At 54.8% G+C, this 27,659-nt stretch overlaps 1 protein-coding gene across 3 annotated transcripts; it reads left to right on the forward strand.

Moving 5' to 3' along the window:
* Positions 1-728: 728 nt before the first annotated feature.
* On the forward strand, positions 729-27,659 carry MFN2 (mitofusin 2). 3 transcript variants are annotated; one of them, XM_040987929.1, is made up of 19 exons: positions 729-777; positions 1,895-2,029; positions 6,364-6,542; positions 9,517-9,652; positions 12,877-13,039; positions 13,613-13,737; positions 14,376-14,484; positions 14,583-14,690; positions 15,722-15,875; positions 16,097-16,164; positions 16,272-16,393; positions 18,285-18,411; positions 18,747-18,851; positions 19,078-19,180; positions 22,675-22,895; positions 23,197-23,352; positions 23,787-23,983; positions 24,756-24,890; positions 25,909-27,659. In XM_040987929.1, the coding sequence occupies exons 3-19, from the start codon at positions 6,368-6,370 to the stop codon at positions 25,976-25,978; spliced, it is 2,274 nt and encodes a 757-aa protein (XP_040843863.1). In that variant the 5' UTR covers positions 729-777; positions 1,895-2,029; positions 6,364-6,367; the 3' UTR covers positions 25,979-27,659. The 3 variants fall into 3 exon arrangements, with proteins under 3 accessions (XP_040843863.1, XP_040843865.1, XP_040843864.1); XM_040987931.1 differs by lacking the exon at positions 729-777 and adding an exon at positions 2,316-2,400 and having other exon boundaries at positions 1,874-2,029; XM_040987930.1 differs by lacking the exon at positions 729-777 and having other exon boundaries at positions 1,874-2,029.

Raw genomic sequence — 27,659 nt, forward strand, 5'->3', positions numbered from 1 at the left:
GGTTCAACTCTAGAGGCTGTGCAGAGAGCCCTACCTGGCCTGCAGGAGGCAGCTGGCTGCTGTCTCCTGGTGCCTGGCATACAATGAGAGCCCAGTGAGCTGACCTGGGAGCTTGGGGGGCTCTCTCTCTGCCCCGAGCCCCCAAAAGTCTTGGGAGGGTGAGATCCTCTGAGCACTGAGCAGGAGCCATCCCTAGGCGCTGCTGCTCCCCCGGCCTCAAAGGGCAGTGAGTCCAAGCTCGCCTCTGTGTCCCCGGCTGAGTCACTTGGCCTAGTCCTCTTCCACATGCTTCCTTACGTTACAAAACCCAAGTCTGAATTCCGGAGCTCGTAGATACCGTGGAATCAGGCTCTGGGGTTACAAACCAAAAAAGCGGGAACCTCTAACCCACGTCCTATTTTTTTTTTTTTTCCCTCTTTGACAGTTTGCAGCCCCGCCCTTCGCAGGCGTGGCTGGCAGCCGATAGAACTACTACTCCCAGGAGCCAGCGAGAGCCACACGATGGCGTCATCATCTGGGGACGCTTCGGCGTGAACTAGCGCGTTGTAAAAGCTTCTGGAAACTCAGAGCCGCGGAACGCCTGAGGCGTGGGAATAGTAGTGTCGAAACGGCTGAGGTCTGAGTCTCACTCCGGTCTCACTCCGGCCAGGTCGACACTTCGACAGCTGCTGCCACGCGCCTTCCCCTCGCCCTCCCTCCTCACGCCTGCCCCGAGGGTGGCGCTCCCTGGTGACGTGTGGGTGTGATGGCCGCCGCGAGGCTGGGAAGGTGAAGAAGGTGAGAGGGCGAGCACGTCGGGGTGGTGGGACCGGCCTGGCTCGGCATGGACAGTTTTGAGCATCCTAGCGTGGGCCAGTGGGACGCTGGGGCTCCCGGGATCCAGGATTCGATCAGACCTGCATCCTCACGCTCCGTCTTCGCCCCAGGGCCTCTATGGCCCTGAGGGGAGGGGGCGGGACTCGGGATTCGAGAAGAGGCTGGCGACCGCTCAGACTGTGGAGGGCGCCCACTTTCCCAACCTTCACGGTCGTATTCCGCTTCTGCCCAGGCTCCTGTCTGCATCTAGACCTCACTTGGTCGGGGCAGGTGCCCGCGTTCATCGCCGGAGCGGCCCGCCCTCCCCCTGGGGCGCTGGCTGCGCTGTGGGCACGGCCGGGGCGGCGGAGGGCAGCGGGGGCAGCGATGGCAGCGATCGCCTTGCCTCTCAGGCCCTCGAGGGCCGGGACTGTGTTTTACCCCAGTACTACCACACCCACAGGAGGCACGCAGACTATGCTGGGGAAAAAGAGAGCTGCTGGGGTGCCCGAAGGCCAAACCCCAACTCACCCATTCTCCTTCCCTGCCCTGTTTTCTTGACGTTCTGGTGGCTTCTCCCTCCTCCCAGAAAAGGGCTTCAAGGGCTGGGAAGGGTGAAGCAGCCCCTTGTTGAAAACACCTGAGTTTGGGAGGGCTGGTGACTCAACCCACTCCATGCCTGCAGCTTGGCTAATTGTTGTAAGTCTTCTGGGCATCCCAAGCCCCTGCTGGCCCCGGCCAAGATCGAAGGAGGCTCCATTGCCCTTCCTCCCCTTGGTGGGCACTTCCACAGCCTTCCGGCCCAGTGCTTGGTCTTGCTTGTCTAGCCTCACCTCTCTCTGTCCCAGCCTTGTGGGGTCCTCCCAGGGCCTCTGCCCAGCACGTGGCTGACCACATGTTTGTGCATACCCAGCAAAGGCTCCCACGCCTCCCGGGTTGTCTCTGCCTGCAGGGTACCTCCTCACATGCCAGCCCAGCTTCCTGGCACCTCAGTGAGTCAGCCTGCCTCGGGCCTGAGTTGGTTTGGTTCTAGGTTGTGAGTGTGTTTTTGGCGCACCCCTCCAGGGCGGCCTGCTCTCTTCCTCGTCTTCCTCTGCAGTGAGGCAGGATTGGCGGAGTCGTTCGGCGGCCTCAGCCCGAGCCAGGACAGAGGAGCTCTCGGGTTCTTTCCATCGCGTGGGCTGCAGCCATGTCCGTGATGCCCACCCTGTGAAGGTCTGCCACCATCCGCAAAGTAAGTGGGCAGGGGCGGGCTCCTCCGGGTGGGTGGAGCTGGCGCTTTCTGCCTGGTGTCTCCGCCCCACCTCCTCGGGGCTCCCTGGCTGCTCATTTTAAGGCTGACAGAGTGCTGGCGTCTCCTGGGCTCCCTGGAAGGAGTTAGTCTCTGTCTCCCTCGTGTGCTCTCTCTCTGTTGTCTGGGTGTCCTCCCCTGCTCTGCCCAGTGGATGTTGGCTTCTTATCGCAGCTCTCTGAGAGTCTGCCTCCTCTGCCCTGTGGGCTCTTTTGTTCCAACTTTTCAGCGTCTCCTCTGTTCCAGTCTTGCCAGCAGACGATCCGCGGATCCATTTTGTTTGCCCTGCTAGGAGCTGCTGTGCATAAAACTGGGTAAGGAGGACTTGTGGACTGGAGCCAGGCGCACCTCACAGTGACTTTTGGAGCTGCTGTCCCTGCACCCTAGACACCTAACACTCATCAACTAACGGCCCGTGCCGAAGCAAAGCTTGCAGTCCCACACCTGCCACTGTGCGTTTGTTTTGTTTGTGGTTAATCCCTGTTAATATCATGCCGCTGGCACTTTCTGGGTGGGCTAGGGGCGCTCCCGGTGTGAAGGGACCCTCCCTGAAGCGTGGCCCTCAGAATCGTAAAGCCTGTTGTAGGGACCAGTGTCTTCACTGAGTGTGCTTGTGGAACTCCACACTCGGTACAGTGTCTGCATGACTGCACTTCCTCCCCGGGGCCTTTGCTTCTCCCATGGAGGGGCAAGATTGCAGATGGTGTCCCATGAGTTGAGCCCATTCTGCATGCAGTTTGGGTCCAGCTGGGGCTCATGGCTCACGCCCTGGTGAGTGCTGCATGCTGTAGATGCTGAAACCGTGATCTTGAGAGCAGCTGCAGGCAGTCTGGCATGGGCTGCTGAGTGCGCACTCGGCCTTGGACTTGGGCTCCCTGGCTCCCTGTGCTTGCAGGACGGGCTGCACAGGCCTGCAGCAAGCCCTGTGGTCAAGGAGGATTTATCAGGGCTTTCCAGGGAAGGAACTGGAGCCCAGCTGCCTCCTGTCACTCCAAAAGGGTGAGGGGCTGGCTGACCGGCCGAGCCCCGAGATAGTGGGGCCCTGGCTTGGCTTTCCTGCGTGCGTTTTGTGACTTTGGTCTTTTTTTTTTTGCATGTGTGTGTCCAGTTTGCTTGTTGGAAGGGTTAAGCTTGTTGAACTCTCTTGATTGAGCTCCACAAATGAAGAGACACTTCGCCAAAGCTGCTTTTTAAGCAAAAAACGATTTGTGTATTCCGCGAGAGAGAAGGTGTAAGATGATAACCCCCAAGGGCTGTTCCCTTGCCTTGGGTGTCTCTTGGCGCAGGAGGACTAAAGTAGGGGCAGACAGGTGTCAGTGCTCTGCGTGAGTCTTTCTGGGGACAGGGGATGTGATCAAGAGTAAGGTTGCCTGCCTGCTGCTCGGGGTCACGCAGGGAGGGTGACCCTTGGTTTGGATCTGGAAGGACAGCAGGAGTACCCCAAATGGGTGATAAAGGACTGAACAATTTGAGCCAGAAAGCAGCAGGTGTAACAAATGCAGAACCTCAGCCTGGGAACAAGTACCAGAGCCGTCAGTGGTTTGGAGGAGTGAGCGGGAGGTTTCATGCCAGCCCCTCGAAGCTGCTGCTGCAGGCCGGGAATTGGTGAGAACCAGGGCAGCTCCGACACCAGCTAAGCTCCTGGCGGACCTCGTAACCTTGAACTACCAGGCTTTTCCCAGTGTGCCTGCCTTTGAATCTTGCAGTTACTGAATACTCTTTTGCCCTCATATCCTTGGGGCTTGCAACCTTCAGAGCGCCTCCTTCAGTAAGCCCAGCTGAAACCAGGGAATTTGTGTCCTGCAAGCAGGTCTGCTTTAGGGGTGGCTGCTGCTGGCCCTTCCTTGGCTCACAGGTGCCAGTCGGGGAGCTGTGGGTGCCACTGCCCCGCCCTTCCCCTAAGGCTGGCCAGCTGGGGGCAGCATCATGTGATCTTGCTCCTAGCGTTCATGACTGTTGTTGTAGGTCATGTGAAGCCACCTTTGGGCTCTGATCAAGTGTCAAGTGCCGAGCACGTTGCTTGCATCATCTCCTGGCGGCTTCCTCTTTGTGTTGCTGTCTTACCTATTGTATACATGTGGGGACCCGGGTAATGGGGGGAAATAACCTACTGACGTTCACACAGCCCAGAAAGAGGATGTGGAGCTTGCTGCCGTCTCTGCCTGCAGCCCAGGCCTTGCTTTCTGCTTGGAGTAACTTTCTTTCTTCTGCCTGCTCTGAGTCTCGCTCGCTGGGCCGCAGTGAGCCGAATTTCCGTACACCCTCCTTTCCTGCTGGAAGGAGCCAGAGTATTATGTCCTGATCCCTTTCCTGAGCACTAGTGTCTTCCCAGGCCCAGGCCTGAGGGCTCCCTACTTGGGAAGCATTTTTCAGGGTTGGGGCCTTACACCAAGGAGGAAGGTGGAAGTGGGGCCATGTCCTCCCATCTTTGAGTAACCGTTAACATTGCAAAACATGGTGCAGATTTGGGCTATGCTTGCAGCCTCCTGTTTCCTGTGGGGCTCTGGGACTGTGTGTCCACTCTTTGGGATGGTCAGCTTTGGCACTCAGTCTCTGCAGTTTTTTACTTCTTTCTGCTTTTCAGGACTTTGTTCAACACGCTTTGGTGCCATTCAGCAGCTTCCTTGAGTCCTCTTGGGCAGTGCCTCTCTTCCCAGCTTGCAGTATGCGGGTGCGGGGATGGTGGGACACTGTACCCCTAATCCTGGGCCCCTTTGACTGGCCGGGGTCAGGATCTCTGCTGTGGAAGTTGCTTTTCCCCTAGTGGGATATGCAATACAGCTTGCCTGTTGGGGTCTGAGAGTCCCAGTCCCACGAGGGTGCTTCCTGCTCTGTCCTGTCTGCCTCTCTGCCTTCGACCAGGGATCTTTAGGACCTTGGAGTTAGGTCTCTGAGCCCTGGGCTGGTGTGGCTGTGTGGGAGGACAGCAGCGAGGCAGGGATGGGGAGTGAGAGGAGCAGTGGTGCTGCTCCTGTTCACTTTCGGTGGGGACATGCACAAGGGCACCTGAGAAGCTGAAGGACAGTGGAATGAAAAGATAAAATAATGGAAATCCATGGAAAGTTTGTCGTGAGATGTGTTTTCTACCAACCTTTTGGGGTGTTCTCATGTTACACCCGAGCCCAATAGATGTTTTAAAATGAGTTGTGGAAGTCACCTCTCATTGGAGGATTAGCTTTGCTTGTTCTCTTCCCCACCACAACAAAGGCACCCCCGACAGGAATTACAGCAGAGTGGCCAGGAAAGGGGGGACACGCTGACCTCCACCATCTCTTGGCTGTCATGTGGGTGATGTTCAGCAGATAAGGCAGAGGCCGGTGTTGCGGCTCAGGGTTAAGCCACTTTTCCACATTGTGGTGCCTGTTGAAGTCTAGGCTGCTGCTTCCCATCCAGCTCCCTGCTGATGTGCCTGAGGAACCAGCAGGGGGTGGCCTAAGTCCTTCGGCTCCTGCTACCCATGTGGGAAGTCTGGATGGGGTTCCTCCCTCCTGGGTTCGGACTGGTGCAACCCTAGGTGCCCATTTGGGGACTGAACCAGCAAATACTCTTTCTCTCTGTCTTTCTTTGCTTTAATTTTTATTTTTTTAATGAAAAGTTAGATTTCTGGGCCTGGTGCGATAGCTTAGTTATTAAAGTCCTCGCCTTGCATGCGCCAGGATTTCATATGGGCACTGGTTCTAATCTCAGCGACCCCACTTCCCATACAGCTCCCTGCTTGTGGCCTGGGAAAACAATCAAGGACAGCCCAAGGCCTTGAGACCCTGCATTTGCGGGGCAGACCCACAAGAGGTTCCTGACTCCTGGCTTCAGATTGTCTTATCTCTGGCCGTTGTGGTCATCTGAGAAGTGAATCATTGGACAGAATCTTTCTTTCTGTCTCTCCTCCTCTTGGTATATCTGACTTTCCAATAAAAAATAAACCTTTAAAAAAAAAAGAAAGAAAAGTCAGATTTCTGTCACACTTTTCTGCCAGAGATTCAGAGGAATGCCTCAGTTTGGCTACTCCTCTTTGTTGCTCTTTGAGGTGCTGGTTACTGCTCAGACAGGGAAGGCCCTGGCCTAGGCCTAAGCTCAGGTTCCTGATTCTGGGCATCCGTGTGCCGGGGGGCTGGCCAAGTGTCCAGACCCTCGAGTCGCTGCCTCTTACTGTCTTACTGCCCCTTCTTCTAGTCCTGGGGGCCCCTGAGCTGGTCCCAGTTTTCCCATCACACTTGCCTCGCCCAGCTGGTCAACCCAAGCCAGTTTCCTGGGCTCACTCAGGCTGTCTTCTCTTGCAGCGCCATGTCCCTACTCTTCCCTCGATGCAACTCCATCATCACAGTCAAGAAGGACAAGAGACACATGGCTGAGGTGAATGCGTCCCCACTCAAGCACTTTGTCACTGCCAAGAAGAAGATCAATGGCATCTTCGAGCAGCTAGGAGCCTACATCCAGGAGAGTGCCACCTTTCTGGAAGGTGAGCTGTGGCTCTGCTCAGCTGGACCAAGGTGTTTGTGTGATGGGATTGAGGCTGGGGTGGTGCAGCCCTGCTCGCAGGGAACTTATGGTCAAAGAGGCTGGCACTGCCAGGGGTGCTCTGCTCCTGAGATCTTGTGGAGCTGGGCTTGGGAAGGCTGGGCCTGGCACACAGGACTACCCTTGACAATTCAGGAAGAGTCCCATGCGTTTTGGTATCCTGGATCACAAGGAGTAGGTGAATCTTGTACTGGGTGTGCGGTTGAGAGTTACTGGGTGCCTTGCGAGTGACTGAACTCCGCCCAACCCAAGTGAAGGCTCCTGTGCCATGTCCATGGCTTTTCTTGGCCTGCTTCTGGCCGCCTTTTATCCCAGGCACTATTCAGATGTTGGTTATCTGACCAGGATGCCTCTCTTGCTATTTTTAGATTGGCCACAGGGCTATAAATAGGCAACACATCACCTTTGCTTTCTGTACTGGTCACTAATTTAAGCCCAAACTCTTGTCCTTGCTGTATCAGCTGGAAGGACTGGGTCCTGAGCCTCCACTTGTGTGCTGTGAGCTCAAAGCCCTGGCTCCCCCTCCCCCCGAGGAGGACAGCTTGGCTGCAAGGTCCTGGGTGGGTCTGGGAGGAGCCGAGGCTCCTCTGCCCCCTGGTTTCCCCCGTGGCAGAGCAGCTCAGGGAGCTGGGGTTTTCGGGTTCTTGTCAGCCCCTAGCTTGGCTGGCCACCTGCTGTCACCCACCCAGCATGTGGGCTTCTCAACTCTGTATGCCTGGCTGCTCCAAAGGCTCCTTTTGAAGTTGTTGAAGTGACTGCAGCTCACTCCCCGCCCAGGTGTGGGCATGCACAGATGAGGCTGTCACCTGCTCTGGGTCCAGGTCACCTGCGCAGACACTGCTGTGCACAGAGACACACTTCAGGCATTGGTTGATGAGACGCTGCTTTGCTTTCCTTTCCTATGAAAATGTGAGACAGCCTCAGCTGGTTCCACAGATGGGAGAGACCTGGAGCGACCTAAGCTGTACTTAGGGTTAGGGTGGGCCTCCCAGGGCTGGGACCAAGAGCTGCGGCTCAGCTGGCTCCTTCTTGCTTTTCAGCACAGCCACAGGCTTCTTCCAAGGACTCTTCCCTAGGCTGTAGCCTTTGGCCAGATGAGGGAGGGATCAGGATGGGTCTAAGCCTGCGTGACTGGTTGGCTTGGACACTTTTTTTAAAAAAAAATTTATTTATTTTTCATTACAAAGTCAGATATACAGAGAGGAGGAGAGACAGAGAGGAAGATCTTCCATCCGATGATTCACTCCCCAAGTGAGCGCAATGGCCGATGCTGTGCCGATCCGAAGCCAGGATCCAGGAACTTCTTCCGGGTATCCTACACGGGTGCTGGTCCCAAAAGCTTTGGGCCGTCCTTGACTGCCTTCCCAGGCCAGCAGCAGGGAGATGGATGGGAAGTGGAGCTGCCGGGGTTAGAACCGGTGCCCATATGGGATCCCGACGTGTTCAAGGCGAGGACTTTAGCCGCTAGGCCACGCTGCTGGGCCCTTCTTTTTTTTTTTTTAAGATGTATTTATTTTTATTGGAAAGTCAGATGCACAGAGAGAAGGAGAGACAGAGAGGAAGATCATCTGCCCGCTGATTGGTTTCCTTAGTGGCTGCAATGGCTGGAGCTGAGCTGATCCAAAGCCAGGAGCCTGGAGCTTCTTCCAGGTCTGCCACGTGGGTGCAGGGTCCCAAGGCTTTGGGCCATCCTTGACTGCTTTCCCAGGCCACAGGCAGGGAACTAGATTGGAAGCAGGGCTGCCGGGATACAAACGCGCCCATATGGAATCCTGGCGTGTGCAAGGCGAGGACTTTAGCTGCTAAGTTATAGTGCCTGGCCCTGGACACTTCTTTTCATGTCCCTGGCTTCTGGGGCAACCTGCCGGCCATCTGTGGCATGTCACTGATTTGAGAAAGTTCTCAGGGCTGGGGCCTGTCGGCCTCCAGCGTGATAGGAGCATCCTAAGGGACTGGACCCCTGTGCACTCCCCAGTTAGCTGCAGCACCTGCTGGGAGCCAGTGTTCCAGGGTCGCGGGCAGGATGTTGCTTTGGTACTGCTGTCTGTGATAATTTGTTAGCCTTCTGCCCATGAAGGCACTGGGAGAAATCCATTATTCACTTAGCCAGTGTTTGCACAAACCTAAGTGCTGGGAACTGACAGGTGATATAGCACCTCCGGGACTAGATGGTTAGGCTGTTAGGCTTGATGCTAAGACAGAAGTGCAGGGTGCTGTGGATGTGCCAATGAGGGACTTAGAATGAGTGGGTTTGGTGAGGAAGGGCATAGAAAAAGCTACTCTGGTCCAGGGTAGTGCGTGAGTCCTCCAGGGGATGTGGAAGAGGGTCTGGGTACCATTGAGGGCGGGACGGGGTGGGGGCTGATGAGCGTGCGGATATGGGGAGGTGGAGAAGGGCCAGTGGGGCCAGGTTGGTCAGGAAGGCCCTCGCAAAGCACAGGGTTGGCATGGTTGAGAACCTGTACTCTGGCATAGGCTGCATAGCAGCCCTTTGATTTTCTGATAGCTGTGTGAGTAGCTGGGATCAAATGAGACCGAATCTCAAAGTGACCGGTACTTGGCCTGGCCTGTGGAGAGAATTTCTGTAAGTATTCATATAGAATGGATGGCACTTTCCATTCAGCAGGCTTCCATAGCATATGGTGGTTTCATTTCATTTGCTCTCGCAGTAGTCACACAAAGTAGAATCTCTTATTATTTCCATTTTATGGTAAGAAAACCAAGACCCACAAGGGTTCACAGGGTCGGGAAGTGGTAGAACCAGCCTGGAGCCAGCCACCCTGTTCCCAGGCTGGTTCCCCAGTGGCAGTGTCCTCAGGCTATGGCAGGGGGCCATGCAGGTGGATGGGTGATGGCGGTGAGCAAGGCCACAACTTCGGCCTGCCTTACTTTAATCTGACTTCAATCCCATCCAGATACCTACAGGAATGCGGAGCTGGACCCGGTTACAACGGAAGAACAGGTTCTGGATGTCAAAGGTTACCTGTCTAAAGTGCGGGGCATCAGTGAGGTGTTGGCCCGGCGGCACATGAAAGTGGCTTTTTTTGGCCGGTGAGTCTTGAAGCCTTTGAATCTTCCTTCTTTCTGGCTGGCGGAAGGCATGCCTTGTGTGCAGGATGCAGTCAGAGCAACCCGGGGCAGGGCGCTGCTGGCGTGACTCAGTGCCTCGCTGGCCTTTTTCTGTGTGTTTTAATTGTGGGTAAACACACAAGGTAGAACCTTGCACCCTAATTGTGTTAGGTGTGTAGTTGAAGGTGAGGGGTGCCTGCACTGTGTGCGGCCAGGCTCCAGAGTATGTGCACCTTGCACGACTGGAAATCTGTCCTTACACAAAACCAACTCCCAGGCCCTGGCCCTGGCAGCCACACTGGGTGCTAGGTCTCAGAATTTGGCTTTCCTGGGAACCTCATGTGAGTATAAGTGCAGTGTTTGTTTTCACAACTCGCTGACTGGCTCAGGACAGTGTCTTCTACACGCTCCTCCGTGTGTCGGGGCTGCCTCCTTTCTGAGGTTACCCTGTGTTCCACTGTATGGATGACCATGTGCTGCTTGGTCACTCTCCCAGGGATGCAGCTGTGCGCAGCTCTGCCTGGGTCCTGAGTCCGGTGCCTGAGGGTGTGCCCTGCAGTGGACTGCTGGGGCCTGCTGCGGTGCTGCCTTTGATGTTTTGAGGGAGCACTGGATGTTGCTCCAAATGGTAGGCGTGACACCATTCCCATCTGTGTCTCTGGAACCTGCCTGCCTTAATGTTTGCCATTTCCTCTTAATGATGGCCACATGAATAAGAGTGAGATGGCACATCATCGTGGCTCTGAGTTGCGTTTTCCTAATGATGAGTTATGCCATGTGCTGACTGGCCGTTTGGATGTTTTCTTTGGAGAAGTGTCTGCTTAGGTCCTTTGCCAGTTTTTAGAATTGGGTTGTTTGTTGAGAGCGCCTTAAAATATATTTTGGGTATTTGTAAATCTTTTCTGTCATTCTGTAGGTTGATTTTTTTTTATTCTTGATTATTTTTTTCCTATGGGAGTAAGATTTTTTTTTCCTTTTTAAAGATTTATTTTGTTTGAAAGACAGAGAGAGAGAGAGAGAAACAGACTTCTTCTCAAATGCCTACAGTAGCCAGGGTTGGGCCGAGCTAAATTCAAGAGCCTGGAGTTCCATGTGATCTTCCACATGGGTGGCAGGCACCCAGGCCCTTGGGCCGTCTTCTGCTGCCTTCCCAGGAGCGTTAGCAGGGAGCTGGGTCAGAAGTAGAGCAGCCGGGACTTGGTCTGGTTTTCTCGTAAGGAGTACTGACATCACAAGTGGTGACTTAGCATGCTGCACTACAGTACTGCCCCCATTTTGGTGATCTTGTTCTTTTTCAGAAAAAAAAAAGAGATTAATTTGTTTTTATTTGGAAGGCCGATTTTACAGAGAGATAAGGAATGATAGAGAGGTCTTCCATCTGCTAGTTTACTCCCCAGGTGGCCCTAAGGCTGGAGCTGAGCTAATCTGAAATCAGGACCCAGGAGCTTCTTTCTGGGTCTCCTACATGGGTGCGGGGGTTAAGGATTTGAGCCTCTTCTGTTGCCTTCCCAGGTCATAAGCAGGGAGTGGGATTGGAAGTGGAACCCTGGGACTCCGCCAGCACCCAGATGGGCACCGGTAGAAGACAGGCAGATTAGATGTTGTGCTGCCCATCGGCCCCGAGTTGATCTTGTTCTTTGGTGCACAGATGTACTTTCATTTTGATGTAGTCCAATTTATTCTGTTTGTATGTTTTTGCCTGTACTTTTTGCATTATATCCAAGTAATAATTGCCAAATCCAATGTCATGAAGCTTTTCACATGTGTTTTATTGTTTTTAAGAGTTATGTGGTTTTAGCCATCGTCTCTCCTCTTTTTCACACTTTAAGGTCTAGAAGACACATTTTTTGTTTTGTTTTTTTTTTAAAAAGATTTATTTATTTTATTTTTTATTGGAAAGGCAGATATACAGAGAGGAGAGACAGAGAGGAAGATCTTCCATCCGATGATTCACTCCCCAAGTGAGCGCAACGGTCGATGCTATGCCAATCCGAAGCCAGGAGCCTCTCCGGGTCTCCCACACGGGTACAGGGTCCCAAAGCCTTGGGCTGTCCTCGACTGCTTTCCTGGGCCACAGGCAGGGAGCTGGAAGGGAAGCGGGGCTGCCGAGATAGAACCGGTGCCCATATGGGATCCCGGGTGTGCAAGGCGAGGACCTTAACACTTGCGCCACTGCGCCACCGCGCCGGGCCCAACACACATTTTTTTTTTAACGATTTATTTGTTTATTTATATTGGAAAGGCAGATTTATGGGGGTAAGAAGACACAGAGAAAGCGATCTTCCATCTGCTGGTTCACTCCCCAAGTGGCTGCTTTAGCCAGAGCTGAGCCGAGCCAGAGCTAGGAGCCAGGAGCTTCTTCCAGGTCTCCCATGCAGGTACAGGTCCCATGGTTTTGTACCATCCTCTGCTGCTTTACCACGCCACAAGCAAAGAACTGGAAGAGAGAAGTGAAGCAGCTGGGACATGAACTGGCACCCATATGGGATCTCAGTGCATGCAAGGCGAGGACTTTAGACACTGGGCAACTGTGCCGGGCCTTCCAGGAGACATCTATAAGAAAATTAGAGTCTGGGTCTTCCCCTGGGAGCTGTGGTTCCCATTGGGTGAGCTAGCAGGCCGCCTGTCTGTGGGACACAGGGAAGACCTGGCGAGAGGGATGCGCCGAGCAGCTGCAGCGTGAGGGAAAGAAGGCAGAGATTTCTGAGGCCCCGAGCAGGCGAGGTCGCAGAGCTGAGGTCTGCTTGAGAGGCAGAGGGTAGATACGGGTGTGCTAGACCCGAATGCTAAAGGAAGCCTCCCTTAGCCTGAAACAACTTAGGTAGGTGGGCTGTCCTGGGAGCAGAGGAGAAAGCAGGCTGTGAGGGGTCCCTCTACCGAGGTCACTGAGGCAGATGGCCGTAGAGGACCAATGAGGGGGCTCCGGGGCTGTGGACCATACGGACAGTTCCTGCAAGCGAGTGAGGCAGAGAGGTGATGGGGCCTTTCCAGACTGGTTCACCTGCACGTGCCAGCCTGGTGCTGTAGGACAGTGATCTTCACACACGAGGGTACATCACAGGCCTGTCCTACAGGGGTTGGCCATCCAGATGAGGGAGCAGAGCCTGCTGTGGCTGGCTTGGCTCTGGTGGGCCTACGGGGCGGGTGTTGGCTCTTGCATCTGCTCATTTTTGTGGAATGCTCCACTCAGTCATGGCCCCTCGCAGGACGAGCAATGGGAAGAGCACGGTGATCAACGCCATGTTGTGGGACAAAGTTCTGCCCTCCGGGATCGGCCACACCACCAACTGCTTCCTGCGGGTAGAGGGCACAGACGGCCATGAGGCCTTCCTCCTTACTGAGGGCTCCGAGGAGAAGAAGAGCGTGAAGGTGAGGGGTCCTATCAGCTCCCAGGAGTGTGTGGGCCTGTGTTCAAGCCATCCCGTGCGTCCCCTGTGTCAGTGCCTCTTTGGGTGGAATATGGAGCCCGCTTGGGAGCAGATGTCCAGAGAGCTTTGGGGATCGGGGATGTGGAGTTCCAGGAGCGAGGCCCTATGGCCCTGTAGGTGCTCTTTGCACCCGGGAACATGTGCCTGTTGTCCCTTGAATGTTGCCAGCAAGTGCATCTGTCTCTGCTCTGTGATTCCGACCAACCCACTGGGCTTTTCCGAGAGGCAGCTGCATGCCCAGGTGAATCTGGATGCTGGTTTTGGTTTGTAAGGAATTGATCATGTGGTGCAGACTCGCTTTCGTACAACGTTCATGAAAGCAGCTATGAAGAGCAATGAGGAAAGTTGGTATTAGTCAACAGCTCCCAGGCTTTAGCTTTTTATCTTTAAAATGAAGGAAAGAGTGGTGCACAGCTGGCAGCAATCTCAGGCCCCTGGGCTGCATGGCAGGTGCACGCCAAGCCTCATGGCCAGGTACTTTTGCTTAGCTCTTTCTTCCCTGCTCCACCATCAGACCGTGAACCAGCTGGCCCACGCCCTCCATCAGGACGAGCAGCTGCATGCTGGCAGCCTGGTAAGCGTGATGTGGCCCAACTCCAAGTGCCCTCTGCTAAAGGACGACCTCGTGCTGATGGACAGGTAAGAGGAGGGGCCTGTCGGGGAGGTCCCAGCCCACGGCTCTGGGTTTTTGTTTCTGGAAGAGCCAGGCCAGAGGCCTTGAGCCCTGCTCCTTTGCTGCTTAAATATTACTGCCTGCCGTTGGTACAGCCGAGCCCTCCTGCCTCGTGGGCTTCATCCAGGGTCTGCTTGCGGTACCCGGGGCCGCAGGGCCCTTCAGACGTCCAAGAGATGGGCTTTGAGAGAGAGGGCAGGTGCTCAGAAATGGGGAGCATTGCAGGCTCAGCCCCAGGATCCTGGGTAGTGACTGCAGGCAGGGGTTGGTAGACAAATTGACGTTAGGTTTTGTCCCTGCTTTGTGACAGCTGATAACTACCAAGAAATACAGGCTCGTAGTACTGACCTGGATTGCCACCTTAATCCTGTAGCCCCAAAGGAAAAACGAGTGTCTGCGTTCTGACAGAATTGACAGGGTGTGCTCAGCAGGCACACCTCCAGGCTCTCTGCAGGGGTGTGAGACGGTAGTGACAGTCTCCTCTAGTGAGGGCCAGGTGGGACTTCTGCCTCTCCAGCTTGGCTGCCTCCCAGGACCGGGTCTGTTCACAGCAGGATCACAGGGCTCTCTGCCTGACCATGTTGGTTTGTTTCTGTGCCCTTAGCCCTGGCATTGATGTCACCACCGAGCTGGACAGCTGGATTGACAAATTTTGCTTGGATGCAGATGTGTTTGTGCTCGTGGCCAACTCAGAGTCCACTCTGATGCAGACGGTAACTCCTCTGCTGCTTCTCCCTTCCAGGGCTTGGGGGATGGCTGAGGGGGCCTCGACTGGCCCAGCTCGTCCTCTAAGGTCTTGCCCCTTGTCTAGGAAAAGCAATTCTTCCACAAGGTGAGTGAGCGACTCTCCCGCCCAAATATCTTCATCCTTAACAACCGCTGGGATGCGTCTGCCTCAGAGCCCGAGTACATGGAGGAGGTAGGTGCCATCGGGTCTGTTACCCGTGAGCCCCACCCCCAGGGACTCTGTACTCCCTGGAGGCATCAGATGTTTGAGTTCCCTGAGTTAATTTCATTACCAAAGGTCTCTCAAGTGTTTGCCAAAGGTCTCTGGTAGTTTTACAAATGCTTCTCCCTACAGCCCTTCCTTTTCTGGGAGGCGCTGCACTGCTGTGGCTGCGTTTAGAGCCAGATACTCATTTTGGTTCATAAAGAGTCCGTCGGTCCTGACCTGGCTCAGCCATCTGCAGGGCTCCATCCAGGGAAGGAGAGTAAAAACAGGTGGTCCACACTGACAGCTCACAGCTAGCATGGGAAAGAAAAGAGGGTAGCAGATTTATTTATTTTAACTTAAATGTCAGAGTTACAGAGACAGAGAGCGACCTTCCATCCTCTGGTTCCCTCTGTAAATGATCACAGTAGTTGGGCCTGGACTGATCCAAAGCCGGCATCTTGGAACTTCATCCTGGTCTCCCACAAGGGTGCAGGGGCCCAAGGACTTGGGCCATCTTCTCTACTGCCTTCCCAGGCCATTAGCAAGAAGCTGGGTGGGAAGTAGAACAGCTCGGACACGAACTGGCACCCAAATGAATGGTGGTGGCATCGCACCAAGCCCTGTCTTTGTTAGTTTTGCTGTCTCCTCACCTGTGAGATAGGGGTGCTGAGGATGGGTTCTAGATGTGTAGGGGAGGATGTGGCTTGTCGGTGCAGAGCCCAGGTTTCTCCATGTATGGATTCCTTTCCCGTGGAACCCACAGATAGGTAGTAGGGGCCTGTGGTTAGATTCCTGCTTGCATATCCTGGAAGTATGGCAGGCTGTGTTCCGGGACACGGTGGCTGGGGAGCAGAGAAGGGAGTCCACCTTTCACTGTGTGCACACTGACATTTTCAGATCTTAAGCCATGTGACTGTACTGTGTTTTAGAGGCCGTAGAAGGAGGCTGTGGGCTCCTTCAGGAGGTATCCACATGCGTTTGCCCCGGTCACATACACCCACCTGCTTGGGTTCTAGGTGCGGCGACAGCACATGGAGCGCTGCACCGGCTTCCTGGTGGACGAGCTGGGTGTGGTGGATCGGGCCCAGGCCGGGGACCGCATCTTCTTTGTGTCTGCCAAGGAAGTGCTCAATGCCAGGATCCAGAAGGCCCAGGGCATGCCCGAAGGAGGTAACCATGGGAACAGACTGCTTCCTTTCCCTAATGGGTGAGATGTTTGGACTCAGGCCAAGTCAGTCAGTTGAGAATTGTTCTAAAGATGAGACATGGAAAGCCTGGAGTGAGGCTCTGCTGTCCAGCTGGTGTCCAGCCGAGTGCCTGCTGGGGTGGGCTTGCAGGTGCTGTCTACACTGCCCATTTGTCTCCCAACCAATGCAGTGTTCTCCTCCTAGGGGGCGCTCTTGCCGAAGGCTTTCAGGTGCGGATGTTTGAGTTTCAGAATTTTGAGAGGAGGTTTGAGGTGAGTCCTTTGATTCTGGTGTCTGGTGACCGTGTACCTCCCAAGCCTGGCCCTTGGCTGCTGGCCCTGGCGGCCCCCACCTCCCTCAGTGTCTCTGCCTGTTCCAGGAGTGCATCTCTCAGTCTGCAGTGAAGACCAAATTTGAACAGCACACAGTCCGGGCCAAGCAGATCGCGGAGGCCGTGCGGCTCATCATGGACTCTCTGCACATCGCGGCTCAGGAGCAGCGGTAAGAGCCCAAGGCCACAGGCAGACAGGGCTGCTGGGCAGTGCCACACTTTGTCCTGGCTCAGGCAGCCAGGCTGTGCCCTGCAGGCAAAGCTGCCTCTAAGCTCCACTCAAGGCCCTTCCCTGGCCACTAGTACCTGGTCATGCCCCTGGGTGTGTGCAGTGCAACCCCTGGGGTGGGAGGCTTGTCTGCACCTGGAGCCCATGGCTGTTTCCAGAGCCTGGGACCCGGTGCCGCTCATGAGGAATGTAAGAAGAGCAGAGAACAGAGCCTGATGTAAAGAGCCTTGCTTCACCCACACAGACATGCCAGGACTTGCTTTCTGCTAACTTACAGTCAAATAAGGGTGGGATCCCTGACTCTGGCCCATGTCCCACTGTCACTGACTGCTCAGGGCACCGTGGTGGAATGTGTGCAGTTGTCTCACTGAAAAAGTTTTTTTTTTTTTTAAATTTTAATTTGAAAGTGTGACAGAAAGGAGAGACTGAGAGATTGAGTCTTCCATCTGTTGGTTCACTCCCCAAATGCCTATTGTGGCCACCGCTGGACCAGGTTGAATCCCTGGGCCTGGAACTCCATCCGGGTCTCCCACTAGTGTGCCATGGACTCTATGTACTTGAACCGTCTTCTGTTGTTTTCCCTGGTGCCTTAGAGAGCTAGATGGGAAGCAGAGCAGTTGGGACTTGATCTGCATTCATGTGGGATGCTGGTGTCACAAGCAGTGGCTTAACCTGTGGTGCCACAATGCCAGGCCACATCTCTCCCCCTCCTTTTTTTTTTTTTTTTTTTTTTTTGTGAACAAACATGTCTCTTACTGCAGTTCAGTTACAGGAAAAGAAGATAGCTCACAGTGGGTCAAGTCGTAGGCAGTTCTTTTAAACGGGGCTTTCCTGCATCATGCCAAGTTGTCATTCACTAAGATTAACCAACTGGACTCTGACTTAAGTTAAAGTACAAATTAAATAAAAACAGTAAGAATAACAGGTTGCCTCATCTGCAGTGTCAGCACTGTCACAGTTCTTGAGTCATGGTTTCTGAGGGCAAGGTGAGCCTGTGGCCTTGGAGGGCCCTTGGCCTGGAGGTCCTAAGGAACAGCTGCCCCAGGCTCAAGTGCTTTTATGGTCCAGGCCGCTGCCCCAGGCTCTGCCTTCCTGTCAACACTGCTTCTCTGGGTCTTGGTTGTTTGCCAGATTTCTTGGGTTTGAGTTTGTGCATATTAGTAAGTCTCAGGTTCCCAACAAGATAGACACAGGTGAACGGCTACCCTAAGTGGCATGTTTATTGCTCACTTTGATTTTTACAGGTGTTCTGTGTAGATGTATGTAGATGAGGGTGGGACATTTTGCTCTGATCTCTCTGCCTTCAAAAACCCCACTGCAGCAGGCATCAGCTTGTGTGTCCACTTGGGTCTCTTCATCAGGCTCTTCCCAGTTGTCCTGTTGTGTAGTACCTGCCTTTGTAGTCTTACTTTGTTGCTGTCCAGAACAGCTGTAGTGTTTATCTCCTCACCAGTGCTATTTGCATGAACTCGTCGTGTCTCCTTGGCTCTTCCCAGAGCTTCAGACTTGCTTGTTCTTGCCAGGCTTCTTTTGATCGTTTCCGTGAGCATTAGTGTGGCTGAGTGTTGTTTTCCTCTATGTATTGGCAGAACTTGCTCTAAACTCCCATAAGCACTTTCCTGCTCTGTCCTGTTGCCTTTTCTTCCACGTGGAAGATTGGAAAGTCCAGTGGTTTGCTGTGGTGTCCTGTTTGGGAAGGGGGAGACTGTGCCCCTGGATGGCTAGGTAAAATCCTGCTCAGTAAGGAGAGTAGGAGGGGACTCCGAACCCCACTTGCTTCTTTACTTCCTCAAGTGGGAAGGCAGGCTCTAAGCATCCCTCTCCCTTTGCAGGGTGTACTGCCTGGAAATGCGTGAAGAACGGCAAGACCGACTGAGATTTATTGACAAGCAGTTGGAGCTCCTGGCTCAGGACTACCGACTGAGAATCAAGCAAATTACCGAGGAGGTGGAAAGGCAGGTGAGACACGAGGGGAAAGTGCTTTGTAGAGGTGCTGGGAAAATGTCATTTCATACATCTTCATCTCTGAGGCTTTCTCCGCTTTCCAGAAGGAAGTTGTGGCTTTGATTCAGAGCCATGAAACTTCCCCACGGGTTCCATGGTTCTCCTGTGTCATCCTAGGCTCCCCTGACTCCTGTGGGCCTCTTGTCCGTCCCACTTCTCAGATGGGCACTTGATCAGCTGAGGAAGCTACTGGCTGCTGGGGAAGGCTGGAGTCTGCTGGGATCTCTTGGTGTGGCAGCGTGGTGCCCCGCTCTAACTCTCTCATTTATAGCACCCTTGTCCTGCTGCAGGTGTCCACGGCAATGGCCGAGGAGATCAGGCGCTTGTCGGTGCTGGTGGACGAGTACCAGATGGATTTCCACCCTTCTCCAGTGGTCCTCAAGGTTTATAAGAATGTGAGTCCCAAGGCTCTAGGTGTGCCAGACAGGGTCTCCCACCCCCTCCAACTTTTGATTTTCCTTGGCTGTTGGGTGGTATCACCATGCAGATGGCAGCAGAAATAGAAGTCAAGGAGACAAGACTGGCACTCCCCAGCCTTCTGCAGTCACCTGATGGTGTGGATAGCATACCCTCCCCAGGTTGGGGGTGCTGTTTTTGTTAGTCTCCTCCTTCTGCTTTCAGGAGCTTCATCGCCATATAGAGGAAGGCCTGGGCCGAAATATGTCTGACCGCTGCTCCACGGCCATCACCAACTCCCTGCAGACCATGCAGCAGGACATGATAGGTTAGTACTGCCGAGCTCTGGGGGCCTGGCGCTCTGGGAATGCCCAGAGGTCAGGTTTGGAGACCATTCTGCTGAAATGATGGAAATCTTTTGCTAAGATTTATTTATTTATGTGAAAGGCAGAGTTAGGATGACAGAGGGGGGAGAGAAATCGTTTATCCATTGGTTTATGGCTACTGTGGTCAAAGCCAGAAGCCAAGAGTTTTCTTATGGATCTCCACGTGGGTGTCGGGGCCCAAGCACCTGGGCCGTCCTCTGCTGCTTTCCCAGGGGCATTATCAGGGGGCTGGGTTGAAAGTGGAGCCTTTGAGACTCAGTCTGGCGTCCCTATGGGATGTTGGTGCCGCAGGCTGCAATGGTACCTGTCATGCCACAGTGCCAGCCCCAATAATAACTTTTCTTATGTGACATCAGTTTTATAAATAATTTAACTTTTAATATTGTTTACATAGTTGAGAGGGATGCATACTCATGTGGGTCTCTGATTAGGGTGGGAAGACTTGAGGTATGGAAGATGGAGGTTAGTCCATCACCTGCATGGGCGAACACATATACTGGTGGACACAGCTGCCTGATCAGTTTCATCCTAGGCCCATCTCTCACATGAACTGATGGGTGCTGCGGCTTAGCTGGGATGACCTCCAGTAACTCCCATCAAGCCTGCCCCCAGCCCTGGCTTTCCAATGTGCTGTTTGTTTGTTTGTTTGTTTTTAAAGATTTATTTATTTTTTACAAAGGCAGATATACAGAGAGGAGGAGAGACAGAGATAAAGGTCTTCCGTCTGATGATTCACTCCCTGAGTGACCACAATGGCCGGTGCTGTACTGATCCAAAGCCAGGAGCCAGGAACTTCCTCCAGGTCTCCCACGTGGGTGCTGGGTCCCAAAGCCCTGGGCCATCCTCAACTGCCTTCCCAGGGCACAAGCAGGGAGCTGGATGGGAAGTGGAGCTGCCGGGATTAGAACCGGAGTCCATATGGGATCCTGGCGTGTTCAAGGCGAGGACTTTAGCCGCTAGGCCACTCCACTGGGCCCCCAATGTGCTGTTGGCTAGCCTGGTCTGTTCTGCATCCCATCTGCCTTTGATGCATGTCCATGGGTGCTGCAGCTTAGCCCAGCCCAACCCACCTTCCAGACCCAGCCTAGATATATGCCAAATGGTGCTGCTACCTTGACCAGCTGGGCCGCCCCAACCCTGGCTCTCATGATCACCAGTGGGCACTGCAGCCCAGCAGGGGAGTGCCCACAGTTCCCCTACCAGGCATGTTCTCAGCCCCAGATTTTGTGTCTCTTAGAGGATACTATAGTCCAACCTGATATAACTCACATCCAATCCCAGTGCTTGTCAGCTGGTACTGTGGTCTAGCCCAGCCTGTCCTCCTCCTAGTCTCTCATGCTAATCAGAGGATGCAGAAGCCCAGCAAGGACGTTCCCCAAGTTCTACCAGGCCTGCTCCCAGTCCTAGGTCTTGGGCTTGCCAGCAGGTACTGTGGCCTAGCCTGACATGGCCTGCCCCCAGTCCTGGCACACACCTGTGGGTAGTGTGACCTAGCCAAACTGCCCCGCATCCTTTCTGGCTCTCACAAGCACCAGTGGGTGCTTCAGCCTTGCCCAGACTTATCTACCCTAAACTCTGGCTCTCACACTCATCAGTGGGAACTACATCCTGGCAAAGGGTTCTCAGAGTTTCCCTACCAGGCCTGTTTCTAACCCCTGAATTTGTACGTGGTGGCAGGTGCTTCAGCCTAACCTGGCATGGCTCACCCAGGGTCTCAACTCTTGCTGGCAGGTGTTATAGCCTAGCCCAGCCTGGTATGGCCCACGCCTTGTCCTGACTCATGCATGCCAGTGTCCTAGCCCAGTCTGCCCTGCCCAACCCACACAAATGCCGATGAATGCTGTAGGCTTGCCTGGCTTGGCCTACCCCAGCCACGGCTCTTGTGCTCCCCAACAGGACCTGTAGCCTAGCCAGGGAGTTTCCCAAGTCCTAACAGGCTCACTTCTAGGCCTGTGTCTCACGTGTGCTGGCAGGTGCAGCCCTGCTTGGCATGGTCTACCCTCAGTGCTGCAGCCTGGTCCAGCTCAGCCACCTTCTAGCCCCACTTCCGTGAGTGTCATATGAGTTCCATAGTCCAGCCTGACTCGGCCCATCACCACTTCAGCTTTCCATGCAAACCTGTGGGTACTGCTATCCCACAGAGGCAAGCCCACAATTTCCTTACAGAATCTGCCCCCAGATCTGGTTCTGTCACATTCAAGCTATGGCCTAGTCTGATGTGGCCCACCCCCTGCTCTGAAAATTGCGTACTGTGGCCTGTCCCAGCCAGGCATGGCCACCAGTCCCAGCTTTGGTGAGTGCCAGTGGGCGGCAGACAGTGCTATTTATTTATCCCAGCCCAGATTTCCCACATGGGTGGGTGCCTTGGCCTGACCCAGACATGCCCTCCAGTTTTCCCTCTGAACTACTCCATTTCAGCTCCCTTGCCTACCTGTGAGTGCTGTGGCCAGGTCCTTGGAAGACCCAGACATCATTCCTCCCTGTCAAACATGCCTTTAGTTGCTTCCACTCAAATATGTCACCAGACCCCCTTCCCCAGGCAATCTGCATTCCTCCCCGCCCCCAGCCTTTCTCACTTTCCCCATTTATTTTATTTTTTTTTAAGGTTTATTTTTATTGCAAAGGCAGATATATAGAGAGGAGGAGAGACAGAGATGGAGACCTTCCGTCTGATGATTCACTCCCCAAGTGACCTCAATGGCCGGAGCTGCGCCGATCTAAAGTCAGGAGCCAGGAGCTTCTTCTGGGTCTCCCACATGGGTGCAGGGTCTCAAGGCTTTGGGTCAACCTCAACTGCTTTCCCAGGCCACAAGCAGGGATCTGGGTGGGAAGCAGGGCTGCCGGATACAAACCAGTGACCATATGGGATCCTGGCGAGTTGATCTGCTGGTTTACTCCCCTGATGGCTGCAATGACCAGGTTAAAACCAGGAGCCAGGAATTCTATCCTGCTCTCCCATGTGGGTAATGGCCCAAGCACTTGAATCATTGTCCAGTGCTTTACCCCAGGCACAACAACAGCATCCTAGCTCAAAAGTGGAGCAGCCGAGGCTTGAACTGGCATTGGTATGAGATGAGGCATTGCAGATGGTGGCCCAGTCCACAGCCCCACAATACTGGCTCCTGCGAATTTGTTCTGTATGGGAGTGCTTTGAAAAATAATTGTGGAAAATGGAATGAAGAGAGAGATTAATTTTGGCATAAAATGTTTAGAAATCTGCAAACAATAGGCGTTACAAAGCTCATGGGAAATGTGGATTACAAAAAAACTGCATGGAGTTCAGAAAGATTTTGCACTAAAATCAAAGCTTACCTGGGGTGTGGTTTCAGTGTATGCCACTTTGTCCTGGGCACCGTTCACATGCCCTGTGTCCTGGGCCTTGGTGCAGGTGTGGCATGGCTACGCTGACAGGCTCGCCCTGTTTGCGCCCTGGCAGATGGCTTGAAACCCCTCCTTCCGGTGTCCATGCGGAGCCAGATAGACATGCTGGTCCCTCGCCAGTGCTTCTCCCTCAGCTACGACCTCAACTGTGACAAGCTGTGTGCCGACTTTCAGGAGGACATTGAGTTCCATTTTTCACTTGGATGGACCATGCTGGTGAACAGGTTCCTAGGCCCCAAGAACAGCCGCCGGGCCTTGATGGGCTACAATGACCAGGCAAGCAAGACTCCTGACCCGGGTGGACCCACTTCTGGGCTGGAACTTTGGTGTCATGGTGTGGGTACCATGCTTAAGTGCGTTGACAGGCCCACTGCTCCCATGCCTGCCTGTGAAGCTCTGTAGTGGAAGCTTGGTCCCATCTGTGGCAGGCAGGGCTCGTTTTCCTTCCTTGCCTGTTGGAAAAGGAAGAGCTGGTCAGTGTCCCTGTCCTGGCTCCCCTAGCCTTGGGGGTTGATGAGGATTTACTGGAATGGGACTTGCTGCGTTCTTCTCACCTCTGCTGTCACTCTCTCTGCAGGTCCAGCGCCCTGTGCCTCTGACACCAGCTAACCCCAACATGCCCCCGCTGCCACAGGGCTCGCTCACCCAGGAGGAGCTCATGGTCTCCATGGTTACAGGCCTGGCCTCCCTGACATCAAGGACCTCCATGGGAATCTTGGTTGTTGGAGGCGTGGTCAGTAGCAAGGCCTGCTTGGGCTGACGGGGTGGGGGGTGGGTGAGCTCAGTGCTGGGGTGGTCCCCATGCTGGCCTACCAATCCCTGAAAGCTGGGAGGTAGGACCTGTCATGGACAGCCATGTGGCCTGGGCCGTTCACAGGAGCTGTTGACCCATTGAAGCTTTGCTCAACCAGAAAGACACTTCCTGTTTCTCACAGGCCCCATACCTCATACCTCATCCTGGGCCCTGGTCTTCATCCCACACATGGTGTGAATCACAGAGCCAACACCAAGTTCCCCTCGTTTCCAGCTGCCTCTTGGCCTTGGTGGGATCCGAGGGGACAGGCTCCCTGGCTAGGGCTCTTGGAATGGCCCTGGCAACAGCAGGTCCCAGGAGCACAGGGCTGGTCCCGAGAGAGATTTGGCCATGCTGACCGCGTCCCTCTGCAGGTGTGGAAGGCGGTGGGCTGGCGGCTCATCGCGCTGTCCTTCGGGCTGTACGGCCTCCTCTATGTCTACGAGCGTCTCACCTGGACCACCAAGGCCAAGGAGCGGGCCTTTAAGCGCCAGTTTGTGGAGTATGCCAGTGAGAAGCTGCAGCTCATCATCAGCTACACGGGCTCCAACTGCAGCCACCAGGTCCAGCAGTGAGTGTCCCGCGGCTGCCAGGGAGGTCTTCCCCATCCGCGCTTAGCCCAGCCCCTGCTGGTCTGGCCTGGGAACCACTGGTTCCCAGCAACCCGACCCTGGCCCTCCGGCTGGGCAGTGCCTGTGCTGGGGACAGGGACCTCTCAGGGACGCCTCCAATCCTGGACTGGGACAGTAGGATGCTGCTGATTCCCCACAGAGGAGAAAGGTGGGACAAGGAGGTACTCTTGCTGTGGAGCCTGAGGAAGTTAACTTGAAGGGTGTGGGTGTGGACAGCTTTGTGGTTCTGGAAGGCTGCGTGTTCCTCAGGGCACCTGTCAGGTTGGGGGAGGGGAAGGAGGTGTTGGTGTTGTAGTGCAGCAGATCCTTTGGCTGGCATTGTGCATGGTTTTCATTTGCTCCTCGAACCCTTTGAGGCAGCTCCTGTTTTTCAAGATGAGGACTATTCGGAGAATAGTCGTGTGTCCCCTGCCACGTCCCCTTCCATGTGGCTGGTTAGCAGTAGCAGCATGAGCTGGATATGGATTCTGGTTCCTTGTGCCCAGGCCGGGCTGCTCTGCTCAGGTGCTTTTCACGCCGTGGTCATGCCAAGTGCAGGGCTGTTAGAACTGCTCCCAGCTTCAACAGGGGAAGGAAAGTTTCTGCCCAGTTAGGCATGGCTCTGGGCCTAGGCACTGGCGGGGATGTGGCCAGGCCCAGCTGCAGTCCTGCTGCAGGTAGTATCCTGTGCCAACAGTAAGGTGTCCCACTGAGCTCCCCTCTCCCACCCAGGGAACTGTCTGGGACCTTTGCTCATCTCTGCCAGCAAGTGGATGTCACCCGGGAGAACCTGGAGCAGGAGATTGGCACCATGAATAAGAAAATCGAGGCACTTGATGCTCTGCAGAGCAAAGCCAAGCTGCTCAGGTGAGGCTGGTCAGGCAGCATGCATCCCTGGCACCACCCCAGCCGCTGGGCATGACGGGCTAGCTCTGGAGGCTCAGCAAACTGTGTTCTCACTGCCCCTGGCACTTGGGCTCGGAGCGCTGGAGCTGTTCCTTGAAGCCCTGTACAGTCTGCGAGGGTTGTGGCAACTCCATTTCCTAGGTAGGGACGTTGGTAACTTATCTGGGATCCTACAGGAAATGGCCAGCCCAGGACTAGAGGCCACCTGTGCCTGGGTCCTGACAGACACACACTGGTTGTCCTAGCGGTGAGCCAGCCTGCTGTGCCCTCCACATTTTTCCAGTGGTGACTGGCAAAGCCGGGATTGGAATGGCCTTGAGCCCTGTAGTGGGCGTCAGCAGGAGGCTGGAGGTCTGGGCTCGTTCAGCTTGGCTCTCCTGTGTGATATTCTTGTCATGGAAGTTACAGAATGGCACAGGGTGGGGCTCTGCTGGAGTCCTTGGCCCATGACAGCATCAGGACATGGGGACCCTGCACTTCTTGCCCTGCCCCCACTACAGAGGCCCACAGGGTAGCAGAGCAGAGGCTGGTACAGCAGAGGGCACTGCCTTCAACCTCCCGCCCCGAGTGGGGACTTTCCCTGCCCAGCCTGTGCGGTTGTGCCCCACCCTCCCTGGCCATCATCCTGGGACAGGTGCTCCCTAGGGGCACACTGGGGTTCTCAGGCAGCTGCTTGTCAGTCTCAGGGACAGAGTTGAGCCTTGAAAGGACCATGTGTCAGGGCCCCAAGCCCTGGCTTGACAGAGAGCCAGACCTCCCAGCAGGTCTGACAGTAGTGCCAGCCCTGCAGCTCCATCTGTTTGACTGTGTAACCTGGCGACATTAGTGACCTCTGCGGGCCTCTTTCTGTCGGTATAATGAAGTAAGCAGGATTACTGGCGGGTGATTGAAGGCCCCCTGTCCCAGGTCCTTAGGGTGCTGCTGCTAGTACTGACCCTGGCTTGGCATGCAGTGTTGCACACTGACTGTTTCCTTGCAGGAATAAAGCTGGGTGGCTGGACAGCGAGCTCAACATGTTCACACACCAGTACCTGCAGCCCAGCAGATAGTGGGCACCGTGGAGTGGAGCCTGCGCAGAGAAGGGGCAATGACACCAGCCCCACAGCGCAGCTCTGGTCCTGGCCACTGCCGAATGAAAGCACCCCTGTGTCATACCGTTCCCAGCCCTCAGCACTAGTCATTTCCCCCTCTGCCTGCTCTTGCAGGAAGTTGTGCTCAGTCCTCCAGGGAGACTTTCTGACAGCGCCATGTGCAGTGTGGGTGGGGTAAGAGCCGGAGCTTGCCTCCACCTCATCAGCTCCACCTGACAGCATGAGTCGGTGACTTGATGAGGTCTCAGGAAGTCAGCACTGCAGGGTGACACACTGGACCTGGCACGCCTAGGCAGACAGCTCCACCTCCCAGTGGCCTGTGCACTACCCTCCTGGCACTCCAGCACGCCTGCAGGGAGGCTGCCCTAGGGGACTGGGCGTATTCCCAGAAGCATTAGGCACCGTCCTGAGAAGGCCGTGCAGCTCCGCTGGGTTTGATCCTCCAGCTGCCGTGTTTCCTCCCATCTGTCATGCTCTTCAGGCTTGGGGCCTGAGGCTGAGGCAGGTCCAGTACCCTAGAAGAGGGAAGGGCGCCACAGAGGGTTTTGAGTGGTAAGAGAGCCGAGAAGGGATTTGGATGGCATTGGATGCATGTGGTGCTGGGGGAGTGGGAAGCCATCATGGGGCAAGGAGGGCCCGTGTCCCTTGCTCTGGGTGGAGCCGTCACCTGGATGGCCTTGTTTTGTTGTGGTAAAAGCTGGCCTGGACCAAGTGGTTAAAGAATGTAAAAGGAAGGGTGGGAGTAGGTAAGCGGGAAATGGGGAAGTGCACCTTGTTCTGCTAAGGGTTCCCGCGCTGTGCCCCATCCCACTGGCTCCATAGCGTCCCTGTTGTAACCGGAGACATGTCCCCATCCCCTCCCTGCCCTGAGCTGCCCTCAACCACCTGTCCCCCAGACTGCTCCCTGTGCCATTCTCTGCAGGTGGCTGCAAAACAGTGGGGAGCTCAGTGCCCTCCCTGGCCCTGGAGACCCACAGCCCCCTGCCGATGGGGTCACAAGTGGGGGCCGGCTTCTGTCCCCAGATGTTGAGGTCGGAAAGCAGTGTTAGGGAGTGAGACCTTTCCAGCAGGTCAGTCTCGTAGGCAGGCCTCAGCAGGTAGGTGTGTCCTGCTGGCCTTGAGCCCAGCACCATCCTCTGTGGGGAGATGAATCGGTAATCCTTGTACCTTCTGCGCCTCCACCCTGCATCTGCTCTGTGGGGTGGGCAGGAGTGCTGGACTTTGTCAAGGGTGACATGTGACAATGAGAGCCATCTGAATGTGATACCAGGCCTTGTTGGGGAGCCATGGGGTTACCCTGCAGCATGTCAGGAAATCAGTGTCACATAATTCCAATGAATTTTGTGCTCTTTTTGAAAAAAAAAATAGAATACACATGAGTTTTTTTCAACCTAGCCCCTGGGGAATAAATGAACTATGAAGCTTCTTGCACAGTCAGATCTAAGTCTGAAGGAGAGACCCTTTCTGAAGGAAGTGTGGCCGGAAGCACTTTACTTGGATGCTGCTAGCTCTGTCCTGTTTGTTCACTTGCTGGGGTGCAAGGTGTGCCCGCCAGTCTCCTCTTCGGTGTTTGCCCGAGTTACTCCTGTTTCACTGCTGACCCTACTGGAACCTAAAATAAAACCTAGTTGGAAACCCT

This window comes from Ochotona curzoniae, unplaced genomic scaffold, assembly GCF_017591425.1.
Source record: "Ochotona curzoniae isolate NIBS_2020 unplaced genomic scaffold, NIBS_Ocur_1.0 contig_4792, whole genome shotgun sequence".
NCBI lineage: Eukaryota > Metazoa > Chordata > Mammalia > Lagomorpha > Ochotonidae > Ochotona > Ochotona curzoniae.